The 17180-nt window shown below is 35.4% G+C and overlaps 1 protein-coding gene across 11 annotated transcripts in view; it reads right to left on the reverse strand.

Moving 5' to 3' along the window:
• ATF7IP (activating transcription factor 7 interacting protein) overlaps positions 1-17180 on the reverse strand; it is a 74639-nt gene that overhangs the window by 4742 nt on the left and 52717 nt on the right. For 9 of the 11 annotated variants that reach the window (XM_068191487.1, XM_068191488.1, XM_068191481.1 and 6 more), the window contains 2 exons: positions 6497-6575; positions 683-862 (listed from right to left, as the gene is read on the reverse strand). In XM_068191487.1, the coding sequence (XP_068047588.1) occupies positions 683-862; positions 6497-6575 (259 nt within the window). The remainder of the gene's footprint in view (positions 1-682; positions 863-6496; positions 6576-17180) is intronic. The other 2 variants (XM_068191489.1, XM_068191491.1) reach the window with 1 other exon arrangement.

Consider the following 17180-nt stretch of genomic DNA (forward strand, 5'->3'; position numbering starts at 1 on the left):
AGCTTCCCAACAGAAAAGATAAATATAATATCTCCCCCACTCCCTGCAAAGGTCTGGCGTGTAAGAACAGAAGAATATAAAATCCATCAGAGTCTGCAGAACACAGCAGTCCTATGATAATTCCAATGCCAACTAATCTTCAGCAATCATATACAGAAAAAGAATAAAATAAAAGAAAAGAAAAAAAGAGGACCTACATTTCTTTAGAAAAGGGAAAACATAATCACACTACAAAGTAATATTTAACTAGGGCTAGAACTTCAATGTCAGCCTTGCCATTCCCTCTGCCAAAAGAATTAACTTCCAATGGACAGACGTAGGAGTGATGTTGATAGTGTTTTTTTCCCCATTACTTAAAGAAGGTACAGGTTTCTTCTCCTTCACTTTTACCAACAATAGTATATTTAATAATTTCCATGACTATCCTTAGCAAGATTTCTTCCTCTCCACGCAATTAAATTGATCCTAACTTCTTTCCAAATCAATAGTACTATCCTTCCCCTTTATCAGTTTAAAAGAAAAAATGTTATGAGAAACTGACTAGAATGAAAGATTATGAAGTGACTCATACATTCTGAATATTCACTTTAAAAGATTAGCAAAATGTAGAGCACCCAGGAGTCTAATTCAAAAAAAAAAAAAGCAGCCACTGCACTCACACAGTGATGTCAAATTAAGTTACCTGTGGGTAATACATGGATGGTGGTCTGGGAAGGACCACTTGTTGGCACACCTGGCTGCTGCACAGGGCTTGGCTGCAAAGGTGGCAAAGGCTGCAGGGGTCGAGTCAAGGGCTGGGTTGGTATGCTCAGTCCTGTCACAGGTGCTTGACTCTGGTTCTGCTTCTGCTTCTTGCCATCTGCTTTAAAACAAACAAAAGATATAGACAATAGCAAACAGGAATTTTAATTTCTGAATCACAGTTCCAAGCATCACAGAATTTTACAGTCCTTTCCTCTCCCATTTCCAGACTGGTGAGGATATTTGAAGCATGACATTTCTCTGACCTTTTTTGCTTATGCAAACATATCTGCAGAAAACTCATTTAATTCTCCTCACTTTCATCACTGCAATTTCCCCTGCCCAGACACACTCCACAATATTTTATTCTATTATCATGAAGTCTGCATATTTCAGAGCAATTTGGAAACCTGCATTCAAGGGAACACTGTGCCAAAATCTTTAGAAGTTGTTATTAAAAAAAAAAATCTTAAACCCTTTAAAGGCCTGAACATTGCAATACTCAAATTTTGTTCCCTAAATGTCTTGTATACCTTTGATGTTTTCATCTTTTTATCTGCTGACTCCTTTCAATCTTTTAGTCAGTCCTCTTGCTGCTATTTTGAATTTTCATGGTATTTACTTAAAAAGAGGGAAATAATTTTATTATTTATAGAAAACTTTAAAAAGAAAATTTGTTTTATCACATTGACACCCTCCTCAATATGACTTACTGACTTGTGATACTGACAAATATTGCCTGTATCTGTAGTTTACTACAGCAATACTTTTTCCTGCTTTAGTTTATTTATGACTACATAAAATATTCATTAGAGTGCAAGTCTGTATCCAATCAAGACTTTGTATAGGTTGAATAAAGAAAAATTGAGAAGCTTTCATCTGGACATTAAAGCAGTAATGGGCAGAGGAGGCACTCCTGAAGAACTAAAAAACACAAGATAAAAGAATAGATTTTAAGGACTGACACACAGATGGATTCTTCCCTAATAAAAGTGTACATACATCAGCCACTAATTTAGTAAAAAAGCATAGAATATAAAGATGAAAATATGTAAAACTCATTTTCTCTTGAGAAAACATAACAATATAGTGAGGACCACATTTAAAAAGTTCAATTAAGTATACCAACTAGATTTCAAAGCATTAAGAACAGGGTTAATGTCAGCATAGCTGAAAGTGTTGGGGTTTTTAGCAGTTTGAGACTATTTTGATGATCTCACAGAGCTGTGTTTAAAACTAGCTGCTAACAGCTGGAAGTAGCAGTACCCTTCACAAACTGCTGTATGATTCTATGAAACACAATTATAGAATCATCAAGGTTGGAAGAGAGCTTAAAGATAATCTAGTCCAACCATCAACCCAGCACCAGCATAATCACCCCCAGACCATATCCCCAAATTCAAGACCTCAAGAATAAAACACAGTATGAACTGCAGCCGATGTTGTCTTTCTGTAGACTCAACAGCCAAGCTACTTCACTGAAGCCATTGGATGAAAATATACTGCGTTTTGTTTGGTTTGTTTTCCCGCGAAGTCTATAAAAGGAGCAGTGAAGGGATGCCTATTCTGAAAACAAAAGGTGAGATCCTTCCTGCTCTTTGATCAACTAACAGGCCTTGTGATTGGTTCAAACTTCTTTTGTTGTCCATGATTATGAGAGATTTCCCAGTGTTCAACAAACTACTTGACTCCAAAGAGATTCCTACAGAGATGTTTACATCTGTTTACTTCAAACATTTAGAGACCAATGCACCACTGAACAATTTCAATGATGTGAGTGCATTCTTATTCATGACTTAGAAGATACACTTACAATCCAACAAGCAAAAACCTTTACAGCCTACTTCTGTAAATGTGGTTCAAGGAAAGATGACAGTCTGAACAAATGTGAGGGCTTTTCCAGTTTTGATTTTTTTTTTAATTTCACACAGAGCAAGTTTATTTACCCTTGACAAATCAAGAAGAGCTCTGCTGACACTCCAGTGACTGGAAACTAGGTCAGCATTGCACCACCCACAGGAAATGATGACAGATAACAAACTAGACTTCATTAAATAAGTGGAAACAAGCAGCAAAGGCTATTTAAGTAAAAAAAAAAACAAAAAAACAAAAAAACAGCAAAGAAGACTGGGTACATAGTAAGCACAGGACTAAGGTCAGAAGTCATTATGGAACAGTTTCCAATACTAAATGAGCACAGCATCATATTCACAACAAATGTGGACCCAGAAGAGACAGAAAAGTGTGATTTATGGAAATAAGCATAAAATGGAAATTGTTACTACTGGAAGTGTAAGCAAAACTCCTATTCTAATACACAAAACAGAAGAGGGACTAATTTCCATGCCAGAAACACGTCTACAACACTGCAGTTATAGCACAAAGGAGTTTTGAACAGTGTTCTACTTCATAACTGGTATAGGTGGATTACAGAACACCAAGCATGCCACAGGCATGTTCAAGAGTAAGAAAAAAATTATCCAGAGAACTACAGATTTGTTAAGCAGATAAAACACCTTATAAAATAAAAAACTGATTATGTATTTAATATTTTTCATACAAAATAATTAAAAAGCAGAACATGTATTTTTTAATTTAAGAGTACATTTACATATCTTTCTTTGACTACAGACCCACTTCAGACTAAATCTATTAATTGTTTCAATATTAATACAAAATAATTTGATGATCCTTTTATAAAAGGGCCAGCAAGGTCCAAAGTGCAAGTATTGCAAGATACTTGCAGACAGGAAAGTATCTAGATTGCTCTTAACATGGTTTCCCAAAAATTACACACCCTTTTCATTCATAGTTTTTGCACAAATTGGAAGGTATTATTACATATTAGCAGATATGAAGATCTATTTAAATACCTTTTACAAGTAGCAGAATTAGGTTTACTTTTTATGTGAGTGACAATGCTGTAAAGAACATAATCAGGAACTGAGTGTTCCAAACAACACTGTGTATGTGTTGATCTTCAGTTTGAATTAGTATTGAGCTAATATTCTTGCAGGAAACACCATAATGCTGAAAGTATTTTCTATCCTGAGGCTGTGTAAATCTAGGAGAAAATAAAACCTGCTCCACATTTGCTGTAAAGGAAGTACAGTGGAAAAAATATTTGGCCAAAGGTATATAGATGTTTATGATCATTCAAAAGCTGTTACAAGCATACTCTTCCTCCGTTTAATCTTGAATTTTTATCAGAACACATTCCTGCGCAACTTGCTCCAAAATCCTAGTGCTGTGTTCTCACTGCATGGTGAAACTCAAGCTTTTATTAGGGTTTCCTATGTTTCCACAGAGTATATAAAAAAACCACTGACTTCTCACACAAATTCTAAACATGAACTAATCTGCATTGGCTTCAGACTATCAGATTCTGCTTTGCAGGGAAGAGACACACAGGAGCCAACCCAGCACAAAAGTATTCCACTAACTTTCCTCCTAATGGAAGGACAGTATTCTAAGACCTGACAACTAAGGAGAAAGAATCTTAGAATATCCCACAGCATAAATTTTTAAGATACCGGCTCAAGCCCCAACAAAGAAACTGAGGAAGAATTAAGCTGCAATGGAGCTACGAGTCTATAGCACTCCTACCTACAGAAGCAGTCTTATAATTGTACATGCAGCTGTGGCATTGATAATTTATGGCAATTGTGAGGTGAGCATCTACTTAATGCAATTAAGAAAAAAAAAAAAGCTCTCTGGAAAATGTTATTTTCAGAATCCTTTAAGATAGAAAAATATTAGCTGAAATATATTACAGTACTGTGACATGCTACTTTAAAATATACCACACATCCATTTTGATCTATCTGCTGGGTGTCTTTTACAAAATATTAAATAGGACTGGGGAGGTTAACCTTGCCTGACAGGCTTGCACAGTCCCAAGGCAACCACCTTTTTATCTTTTTGAAAACTAACCCTCAGAAGAGATTGACAGTGATAAAAACTTGATTGCCTCAGCTATTCTGCCACTCAGCTTGTCAAGTCAAAATCCTGGCTGAAAAGGACCTCTGGTAGTCCAATTCCTTGTTGAAGCTGGACTGTCAATAGGAACTTATTCAAATGATCTGTGGTTTTGCCCTGCTAAATCTCAAAAACATCCAAGAGGACAGTTTCTACCATCCCTCTGTGCAGCACTATGCTGACTTTTTGCCTCCTCAAGCTGAACTTGAACTTCTTGAACTTGTAATTCATGGCCACAGCCCCTTAATGTATCACTTGGCACTGCTGTGCTCTGTCATTTTTGTATCTTCCAAGGAGCCGTATTCTGCCCTTACACTGTTCTTGCTTAGCTCTTTGCCAAACATGCACTGGTCTGATCTCTTCTGACAGGTCATGCACTCCAGGCCTTCACCATCCTGATACCATCAGTGGGGGCCTCTCCAGTGCTACCACAACTCTTCTGAGCTTGAAGAAAAGGGATCCAAAACTGGACACCCTATTTCAGCTGTGACTCCACCAGTGCCAGTCTGGGGGAATACTTAAATTGAAATGAGAACACACTGTTGGCTCGTACTCAATTCACTGTGCACCACATAGCCTCTACTGATAAGAAAAGCAGACAGTCAGCTATCTGAATTGCATCATGCTTCCCTAATACTTGTATACCTCACACTCCCTTTTTGGTGATAACATCACATGGAACTGTTCAAGGCCAGGCTGAATGGGGCTTTGAGCAACATGGTCTAGTGGGAAGTGTCCCTGCCCATGGCAGGGGGGGTTGGAATGAGATCACCTTAAAGATCCTTTCCAACCCAAACCATTCTGTAACTCTATGATTTCTTTCTCACTGGAAGAAATGCTACCACATGCGAAAATTATTTTCTACATTTGTGTAAGAAAAATGCAAAGCAAGTCAAGCTATTAAGAATGTTTGTGTAGAACTTGAATGCACAAGCTAGAGAAATAACTATCAAGGTTGTCCAGATGAATCAAACTTCTTGGTGGCTGGACTTCAGAATGTAGCACAGGGACAGGCATTTACAGACCAGACAGAATGAAAATTTTACCTCCAATAGTAGAAATATGATTTTTTCCAATGGAAATGACAGCACATAAGACAATGGTCTGAAGTAGAGACTCATTACTTCTGTGAAGTACTATCATTCTTCACGAATCCAGTGCTAACTATAATTAGACTGGCCTGCATTTACACAAGATCTATATAAAAAGAAATGTGTTCTTTTAAATGATGAAGTGCTTCCAAACTGCCAAAGTACATAAGAGCACGACTATATTTACTCTTCTCGTGGCATACAGTCCTAAAGCAAACAACAGTTTGCATTTGGTCTTTAAACTCTTGCACACAAAGTGTTAGCTAAACAAAAGATTAGAAGTTGTAATACTGTAATGCCTAAATAGCAACTGTAGAATCAAAAGGCCTTTAATTATAATCACTAAACAGAAAAAGTAAATACATCTAGAAGAGCTTTTGAAAAGATCATCAGGAACTCAAGCATCTGAAATTACTCCCCAAGCTTGAGGTACTTAAGCACAGATAGCGCTAATGCTATATAGTATTGCTATGGAATAGTAAAAATCTTTAAGATTGTAAGCAAAATTCCTTTTCTTTAACACCTAACATAATTTTTTAACAAGAGTCCTATCTAACTGAAACACACACAAAAAAAAAAAAATACACTAAGCAGAAACAGAAGTTTATTCCTTTCTGCCATTCACAGATTGAAATAACTCTTGTAGCTCAATTATCCCTGCAGCTAGGAAAGTATTTTTCACCTACCTTGAGAACAGCTGTCATCCTCTTCATCCAGTGTAAGATCAATGACACCTCCTGATTCACTTCCTGTGAACTTCCCGCTCTGAAAGACAAAACTCCTTTGTTTTGCAAAAGCAAATCCAGGAACACAGGTGGAAAAGGGACACATTGAACATTCAGGAGAGGCCTCAGAATTGATACTTATTAGAAAGGAACTGATGAAATGAGCAAGAGAAGGTAATTTCAGACGAATATCCCAGGACTTGAAAAATGGGCAATAACTAAATGACTGTATTGCAGTAACAAGTATTAAAGTATTTTCAGCTTTGTAAGTAAGGAGTAAAAACCCCTGATGAATAAGTAGCATATTACTGTTTTATAGGTAAATGTGTAACAATTTGCTGTTATAAATTATATTTCAACTATGATTCCTAACATTTTAATCTGGTTGTAATCTGTCCCTTCCTCTGCAGTGGCCTTTCTGACAGAGCAGTCATCAGGACCAATGCATGACTTATCTTGAGAAAGTTTTGCCTCTGTACTTACAAAGACACTGACTTTACATTAAGAAAAAGCGAAAGCTGCACTGGAACTTGTATGCTTACAAAACACATCAAAAGCCATCAGAAAACTTCCAACCGTATTCAGTAATTTCATTACTGTATTCTCATGCATAATGACAAATTTTAGCATTTATTATTCTACATATAAACCTACTCTTAACCTTCCCTTTAGAGAGCATAAAGGGATTTTTTAAGCTATTACCCAGGTTATATGTTTTAACAAAAACCCCTAGAAAACCACCAAACAAGATTTATCTTCTAGATCAACTGCTGACCCTTGGCTGGTCAGACTGCAGAGATCACTAACATTTTCCCTTTGGGGATGAGAAAAGTATGGGGGAAGTCTTATATATTTCTGTGATTTTAAAGACACTTTCTAGAAAACAGTCATGATTATATGAGTTTCTACTTCCTTAAACTTGCTGCAAAAGGTAGTTGAGGTTTCTTCTTTTTGTTGTTGTTTTGTGGAAGAGATTATTACTTATTGTTGGACTGAACTGCTACGGATTTACATATTAGAGTCAACAAGTTTCCTTAGGACAAAGAGTTACAAAGGCACCATAATTATAAAAAATCTCTGAGCAGGTAACATGGGAGAAAGTATAAGTTACCAGACCCACATGGAGTGTACAAATGCTGACATGATATACCCTGGGAATAGCAGCGATTTTTTTGTGCAGTCAGATGGTGACAGATGCACAAAGCCTAAGCACTGAGATTATCTGCTCTGTGACCTTTCATTTGGGAAAAACTAAGCCTTTAAGGAAGTCCTAAAGGCAATCTTCACACAGGCAAGGCTCTGAGGAGAGGCAGAAAGAGGTATTGTATGAGCACTAATCCAAGTAGAAGTTGCTTGAATTATCAGTCACTGAATTTGGAGTGCCTGACATAACAGTTCTCTTTATTATCCATTATTACAACCTGATTTCTTTTTTACTTAAGTTATGATGCTGCCATGCTTTTTTACTTAACTTCTGATGAAATTCTGCTAATAAAATACAATACCAAATTTAAGTACAAAATATGTAACTACTTATGTTCACAGGTGATAGAAGAGATCTCTACAGGGACTCATCTTTCCAATACATAGAGAAATGTATTTCAGAATTATTAACCACAGAATTCTTCTGTTGAATGGTTGCTATTTAAAATACTTTCTAGCTTCAGGTTTATTAGTATGATGAGCTGATTTAACCACTTGGAGCTTAAGAAAAAGGCACATTAAAATAATCAATGATAAATTGATTTGCATAAAGTCAAGAGGAATTTCATTCCAACTGGTTGATCTTCCCAGCCAACAATGTGTATTTTGAACCATAGTTCTCTCTGCCATGGAGAAAGCAGATTGTTCTCTCAGGAGAAAGCAGATTGATAAATGGAGAGGGAGATTTAAAAGGAACCAGAGAAAGAAGAAAACCGAAGAAAGAAGAAAACTGAATATCAAGCTATTAATTTCTTCCCACTAAAAAAATACATTAGTCTGTGAAATAATGAAAACCATTAACGAGAACCTCAAACATTTGCCTGACAGTTTAGTTTACATACTGCCTAGCAAGTCTTAGTAACAAAGGATTCACACACTTAGAATACAAATAAGCTGAAACAGAAACAAAACAACCACGGCATCATAAAGTGATCTGTATATATTTAAAATGTCACAGTTACAAATAAACAACACAAAACCAAACAAACCCAACCAAAGTGAACAAAATCACAACCCCACAAGCCAACCTGTCATCCTTTGTCAGAACCAGTGCACCTGTCTCCTGACCAAACAGAAGCTGCACTTAAAACTGATTGCTTAACACAGCATCTGGGCAATTTCCAGTAATCTAGCAAAAAAAGTTTACATTGAGATTTAAAAGAAATGTAAACTACCAAACCCATTTTCATACTTTTACAAGTCATGTATCTTAATGCATGTGCTTTTAAATTCCAAGTAAGTAGAAATCCTCCAAAATACCGTCATTTACATTGCCATTTTGGACCTGTGTTATCACAGCAGGTGAGCAAAGCTTGTATAGCCTGGAAGTAGCAACATCATGGACTGAACAATCCAGTTAATCACAACTGTATCTGAACTGCCTTAGTTTAAATATCTCTCCTTTCATATGGCAGTCAGCAGTGTAACAACCCTAACACACAACAGTGGAATGAGAAAAGGGAATTAAAAATGGAATTAAAAAATTCAACCTAACAAATCCCACTCTGAAATGCCAGCATTTTAAATATATATGCTAAAAAATTTTAGGAAGAAAGTAAGAAAAATACAAGACTTCATCTTTTCCTGATTTCCCAGTTTTAACATGGCTACATGTTTAGTCTTCAGCTGGCAGGTGCACTTCAAATTGCAATTAAAATGTTTTGCATAAAAGCAATGTGTCCCGTAACTGAACATTTCATACTGAAATCTAATGCAGATTCAGCCCAAGACAACACACATAACTTGGAGTTGAAAGGCAAAACACAATGTGAAGTGGGGGGGAGAGGACCGCAAGGTACAACTAAGGGCAGAAACAAAGGTGAAGAAGTAAGCAGGAGGAAGAAGAAAGGTAGCAGGGGAAAATAAAATAACAAGCCACGCAGCAGTGTACACATGCAGCCATGTGAGCCTGCACCACCACAAATATGGAAGGATGGGGTAAGTGCACTGCAAAGTTACTTCGCTGTTTGCAGTGTTGTCTATTTTTCCTGAGACGGCCCACTGAGGAGAAGGCCCTTCACATTTACAATCTTGATCTGTTTTGAAAAGTGTGTTCTTCCAAGAAAACCTTGTCAAACTGCAGGCCCTCTGCCCCAGCTGCTTTAGTCTGCAAATTCATGTCCACACCTATTGCAATTACCAACATGAAATGATCTGTTTGTGTGTCAGATGCCCCAGGCAAGCATCTAACTTGGCAAGTGTGAAGGAAAAGTATTTTAATGGCAAGCACAGAACCTGTGAAAGCAATAACTGAAAGACCCTAGAAGAAAGGACAAAACTGAAAGTGTAAACACTCATCTCTTTTAAATATCTGAGTGAATCCTGTCAAGTCCTGAAATAGACATCATAACCTCTTCTAAATTTCTCTTTATCAGTTACATGGGAACTGCTTTATAGTGCATATGGAAGTGAAAACAATGAAAAGTATGCACAAAATGAATGCAACTATTCACAAATTTGTGCATTTTTCCTACATCACATTAGAAAATGGTACTTCTAAGTGTTCTACTATCATTTTCCGATTTTCTTTACCATGAAAACTACTAGAAACAAAACTTTGATTTAATTAATTACACAAAACCTCATATTTTAGTAATTACACTTCAATTCGGGGTTTTCTAAAAACAATCAGTAAAAAATTACCTATGCTTACAATTTAATGCATTTTCTACTGTGTATGCATAGGTAACATAATATCTGCTTTCTTCAAATCCCAGCCACTAAAGTCTAAGAATGGAAAAAAGTACTGAGAAATAGATGGACTGACAAATAATATATACTTATGGGGATAATTGCTAGGAAAAAGCAGCAGTAATACAGTTTCCCTTGAAAAAGAAAATATTTATACATTGACTTTCTAAAACCAGGGGATATCATATTGATATTAAAGAAATTTAAACTAAGTATAACAGAAAAGGGGTTCTTAGAGGTAAGAGAAATCATGGAACTTGTCAAAAATGGATAAACACAGGGTCATCTAAGCTTGATGTTACAATTAAGATTTGCAATAAAACCAATGCAAATGTTTTATATTTAGTAACTTTTCTCCTTCTATTGGAAGACTGTCATAATATCCCACATGTCATTGACTGCAATATCAAATAACTAATCTGCACACTAGAAACCAGGGTATTAATAAAGGGAAATCAGAAGGGCATCAGCCTTGCAATAAATGAAGGGCTGTCTCTGGCGTTCAAGTGATTCTGAAGCAGTTTCCTCAATTTGCCTCTAGAAAAGTAGGGACATTCAGACAGACTAGTACCATTATATGTGTTTTTCCACTTGCAGAGACCATTTTACAGTGTTGTAAAATACAATGGAGTGGGAGAAAGAATATTACCTTATCTTTGCTATCCAGCAACTTTTTCAGATCATTACTGCTGCAAATTAGGTTGATTCATAATTTGCAATTTTGAAAAGAAAGAGAAAGTTTTTTTACAGACACCCATCCCCACGATTTTTTTTTTCTATTATGATACCAAAAGGAAAACAAAGGTAAAGAAGGAGACAGTTTAAGGACCAAAGCACATATTGGTAGACATGATATTGAGAAAAGTTGTTACCTCCCACCATAACTGCAATTGTGAAATTCACCACAGAAAAAGTTAAAACACGACAGAACATATAGGCCAATGGCAAACTACTGTAGAAAACTGGGAAAGAAACCTCTAAAGCTCAAATGGAAAAGCTCAACAACATGCACATGTGTTGCACTAAATGAAAAACCAAAAGCTACAACTTGGTATTTTGAAGAAAGTTCTAAATATGCACTTCTCTATTCACATATGATACACATGATTTAAAAAGTTTTGGTATTATATAACGCCACAGCTCAGTTCATCACAAAGAGATAACAAGGTTATTGACTGTAATGCCACCTGCTTTTCATTAAGGAACATTTCAGTATGTAAAAGTGAAAAATTAAGGGGAAAAACTGCAACAATGAAAAAATACATTGCAAAGTAAAAAAATCATTTCAGGGTAGTAAAGATCAATATTCTGAAGCTTACGTGTGGCACGCTGACACAGTGCAGACAATTTTATTAATAGTTTCTACTATAACAAACTAGAAAAAAATCTGAAGGTTGTAAACCAGACGATTAATGAAGCATCACACCACCACAATAATACATGACGCACCAAGGCGTTATATAATAGCAAAATCAATCTTAAATTATGGGGAGTGATGTTAAAAATATATCTTGGGAATGGAATGCACGTAGAGAGGGTGGCAATACTGTGTTTGTATGCATAATTATAAGGTCAATATTTCATTTTGAGTCATCTGTATACAAAATTACAGACTTCAAGCACAGTTTAAGCAGTTGTGAAAATTACTTTTTTTATACATTTTTGAGTTTATTTCAGCCAGACTGTTTCAGTATCAGATTTATCACTCCTCAACCGTTATTTTTTCCAATGCAGTAACTCTCACAAAATTGAAGTAATTATTCCAGCCATCCAAAGATGTCATGATAATCTGCTCAACCAGGTACCAGATATACTTGTCATCTCTTATCAAGACAAAACAAAAATGATAATGTAATAAGGGAAGCAGTTTACCAAGCAAAGTTCACACAAACAAAATTTCACAGTGTTGCAACACATGTTTTGATAGTGTGCGGTTGCATATTTGTGTAATACTCAAAAATACTTTTAACAGACACTTTATGTGTTACATTCACAGGATTGCTCCATTCCCCTTACCCTTAACTGGTACTGTGCTACACTCCTTACAGAACAAGAACAATACAAGCATGGAAAAAATGAATAACCAGTTATAATAACCCCTACGTATCATATACCCTCTCATTTCTTTGGTGCAAAGAGCAGATGTTGGCCATCTTATTGAACAGTAAATATATTTATAATACTTTTCAGATTAGTTTAATGCAGCTTTTAAAAGCTATTATCCATGCCTGGAGTAATGGCATAATCAGTGAGATTGTTTTAATATCTATCTCAAAATTTTTGGCCTCAAGCGACAAATCTGAGCCTACAATATACAAGTATATTTACTCATTAAAACTGGTCTCAGTAGTTGGGGGTAGTTTAAGCAACACAGATACAGTTGCAGGGAAAGAATCACTTTAAAAGTCACATAAGAATGGATTTACTTTAACTGTGTTCCATAAAACAGCCATCCAATTCAGCTACATGACATCCTGCTAACAACTTTATAATTTAGTTTTCTAATTAGTCTCAGGCAAAGGTTCCACCTCACAGATGAGTGGCATTTTAAACAGCCTGAACATAACCCCAGGGTCAGACACAAAAGTCAAGCAGCCTATTTTACATATATAACTATATATGTTTATTTTGAGTGACAAAACCATGAAATGCAAGGAAACATTCATCAATAATGCTTCAACAACATAGAATAGCTGCTTATAAATTGTAAGCTGACATAACCACTTTGCTCACATTATTTCCTAAGAGACACTCACAAAGTTTGTTACACATTGCAGAATAATGAGATAGGAGTTATAAATATACTTTATTAATGTTTTACCAGATGAATTTCCAATAGTCAGTAAAATAGCTGTAGTCAGTAAAATTAAACTGTAGTTCAACCAAAGAAATCAAGGTATGTCGGAAACAATGGGAAATGGGTAGGACACCAGTGGACTTTTATTTAATAAACTAATTTAATAAACTAATAAACTAATAGTAGATGTAAAATTAAATGCACAGATGAAATTTAGACTAAAAAACAGATTTACTCCTTAAGAGGATAAGTTGCACATGAAGTAGGGAACAGGAAAAAAAAGACTATTCACCTGACCTGGTGTTTTAATAAATATAATGCAAACAATTCTTGAAGATTGAATTATGCCAGACATTTTCAACACATCAAACCCTGTTAAGATTTTTCCACTGTTACTTTATGTTACAGTGTAATAAAACTACTTTCACAGATTCTCTCAGTATACCGTAGCTATTTTTATATATTATATATAATATATATAAATCCTGTACCTATAACAGGGATTCATACTAAAATACTTTTAAACCCTTCTAATGATTTGCTATATAATTAAAAATGCCTTTGCCTCTGTAATAATAACATTTGCCCCAATGCAGTGAAAGTGCTTGTCAGGTCTATCAGAAATGCATCTCAAGGACCCGAGGCACTGGAATGGCCATTGGTAAAATGACTGGGACCAAATAACAACCCTTAAATTTCTGTGTACACAGGAAAAAGCTGAAGATGAAAGACTAAGACATGTAGTAAGATGTTCCCTTCCACATCCCTGCAGCCACTCCTTTTGGAACAATAAGCAGAGAGAAAGGCTGAAAAGAAGAAACAGTCATACAGGAAAATTGTACATCCAAGCTGCATACTGAAAACTTTACCAACTACTGAGAAACAGTTCAGTTCAGTTCAGGATAACCAGAGGCACTAGACTAGAACTACAACAAACCCAAGAAAAAATCAATTTCAAAGCATTCTTCCAATGCCTTCAGGTATTCGACACTGTGCACAGTGGAGCTCTTCAAAGGTTACAGAGAAGGAGCATATAAGCAAAGAAAATTTAACATACTTTAAGAGACCATGTCAACTTCATAAAATCAAAAAGTAATTAGAGTACCCCTTAAAGTAACAGCTGAGATTTCCAAACTTAACAGGAAAACACAGGGAAAACAAGTTCTATGTTCACAACACTAGCACCAAAGCTGAATTATGAAAATGAGATGCAAAACTAAATTTATGGAAGCATTATATAAGAAACCAGTTATTCTCCACTGTTTTCAGGGTCATCTCCATCAAAGAAAATAGAATTTAATCAATAACATGCAGTCAATATTAATTTAGTTGACTTAGACGAAGTGCTGGGGTTTTTTTGGTGGTTTTTTTGGTTGGGGGTTTTTGGTTGGTTGGTTTTGCTTTTTAGGGATTTTTTTTTGCAACTGAAATTAAACAGTCTTATTTTTAGGAGAAGATCTAATTAGAAAAGTCAAGAATCATAAAACATAAACTTCTTTCAAAGAATATTTGTTATATTTGGATTTTTAAAGTGAATTTTAAATGATGACTGGCAATTCTTCATTAAATTTGCAGCCAAAGTATAAATCTAAGTTTAGACAACAAACAAACCATATTTAACCTGTTGGTCCACCAAAGAGGTTCATTTATAGCAGAAAAATAATGGGAAAAAACCCAAAAAACTGTTATCCTGCTATTTTGAAGTTCTCTGCTGATACTGCAACTGAGGAGTACAATTCATGTCCATTTTGATAAAATTCAGTATGTTCACACAGCATACATAACCTGTACTGCCATGAACAGCACTGACTTGAAGCTTGACTCCCTGCTCCCCGTATCACTGTACTCACAGCCAAAATTGAACTTACAAAAGCTGCAAAACATGCATTTGGTTCATTTTTTCTAGAAATAAAATACATGTAGGAAAGATTTATTTAACACTCTAGGTGGGAGAGGAAACAGGAGAAAGATTTTTTTCGGTTCTGGAAGGTTAGAAATATATTCTGCTAATTAGAAATTAAAGTTTACCAGAAAGCTTAGTAAATAATGATCCCTGGTCTTGTGAAGCAATAGTACTTCCAGCCCAAATGAGGAATACCTTCTTATTAAAGAAAAAAAAAAAAAAAAACAAAAAAAAACCAAAAAAAACCCACCCAAAACAAAACAAAACAAAAAAGCCACAAAAAAATTCTCCCATACAAAAACCCAGAAGGTTGTAATACTGCAGTCAGTAGCTTTGAAGTATCAGGTTCAAACTGAAGGTAGTAAGAGGACATTGTATAGTTGGTGCCAACAGAATTAGAATTTAACAACTGAGAATTCAAAAATACCCAGTTGTAAGTCAAAAGAATGGAAGTCAAGTTAGAAGCCAAATGATAATCAGAAAGAATGAGAGACATGCCAAGATTGGCCAAGATAGTCCCCTTTTCTGTGTTAAGCACCAGCTAGGTTTGTGTTGAAGAATGAAGCCATCAGCAATTTGCTGTTGCACTAAGTCACCCAGATGCAGTTAGAACCACAGCAGGACGTGTGGTCAGTATGACCACAGCATGCAGCAAGAGGGAACACAGAATTATCTGGCAACACACTTTTCTTGTTTCTGTTCAATGCCAGTATGCTGGAAGAAGCAACTACCTGAGACAATGATGGAAACATTTTTTTAGGGGGGACAGTAATGCATACCCATCCTGGTAGAAGTTCAGATTAAATTTAGAGATTAATTTTGCCAATTTTGCTGAGTTATTAATTCTATGAATCCCTAAAATTTCAAAATATATGTTACCCTAAAATATCCTAGAATAAGTTACTGCACAGTTCTCCTATATTTTGAGAACTGCCGTTTGCTTTTTCACTTTTTCTTCTTGCCATTAGAAAGGATCACTTTCTTGACCACCTCTAATTGATTTACTTTAGGCATGACAAAGTGACCCATGCTTTCTTTCCTCTAGTCATTTATGTCATGAATTAATGCTCCTACTAAGGAAGCAGAACTGTGTAAAAGTAATTTCTATATTAACAATTACATCTGATCAACTATCTCAACCATAGATGAGTTTAAGATCACTAAAGAACTTTTAAAACCTTTTAACCTTCATCATGATCCATTAGAAAATGGAGCACTGTGTTGGTCTTACACTTTGGAAAATTGATGCAGTAAGTATGAATAATCGACACAAGGCCACAAAGGTAAATATTATCAGCCAAGATAAAAACTCCAAAATTCAGGCATCAAGTCCTCTGTATAGACTATAGTAGTGTCTATATTGACTATACACTATAACAGAGTGATAAATCTCATTCAAAATTTAAAAGCCTATCCTAGCAAGGAAGTTCTCCACAGAATTAAGAGTTTATCATGGTCAATTTGTCATTTCAGGTGGGACTTTTCCCTATTTAGTCCATTTTGGAGTAACATCAACACTTCAAGTAAAGTCCTTAGTGTGATAAACCATGTGAAATGCATCTGTGTACACACATTTGAAAAGGACAAAGCAATTTATATTTCATTGTTAATATATGGAAAACAGTTTTAAATGCTACAGTGTTTCTTTTTCCAAAGTGGACCAACCATAATCTGTAACTCTATAACCAGTTTTCTATTTTTATTTACTGGAAGATCTCTTGTCAGAATCTATGATGGAAATTATTCACATCCACTATGCTGAGAATTTCTAACCTGTAAAAATCCAGGGAAAAGATAATGTCAGGACCAGTTTACTGATCTGAAGAAGTTAAAACCAAAAATAATATTTAGACAGGGTTCAGTGGCAAAGAACAAGATGTACTTTGTACTTCTTGTGAATTATATATAATGGTAAAGACTAGAGTGCAAAGATGATGTGACATGTAATGAAGGGGGTTGGTGAGAGGAAGTACTAAAAAAAAAAAATCTTCTCACAACTTAGGCAGAGACAACACAAACACTAATTACTTGGCATTTAAGCAAGAAATTGT

Source organism: Anomalospiza imberbis, chromosome 5 (genome assembly GCF_031753505.1).
Source record: "Anomalospiza imberbis isolate Cuckoo-Finch-1a 21T00152 chromosome 5, ASM3175350v1, whole genome shotgun sequence".
Taxonomy (NCBI): Eukaryota; Metazoa; Chordata; class Aves; order Passeriformes; family Viduidae; genus Anomalospiza; species Anomalospiza imberbis.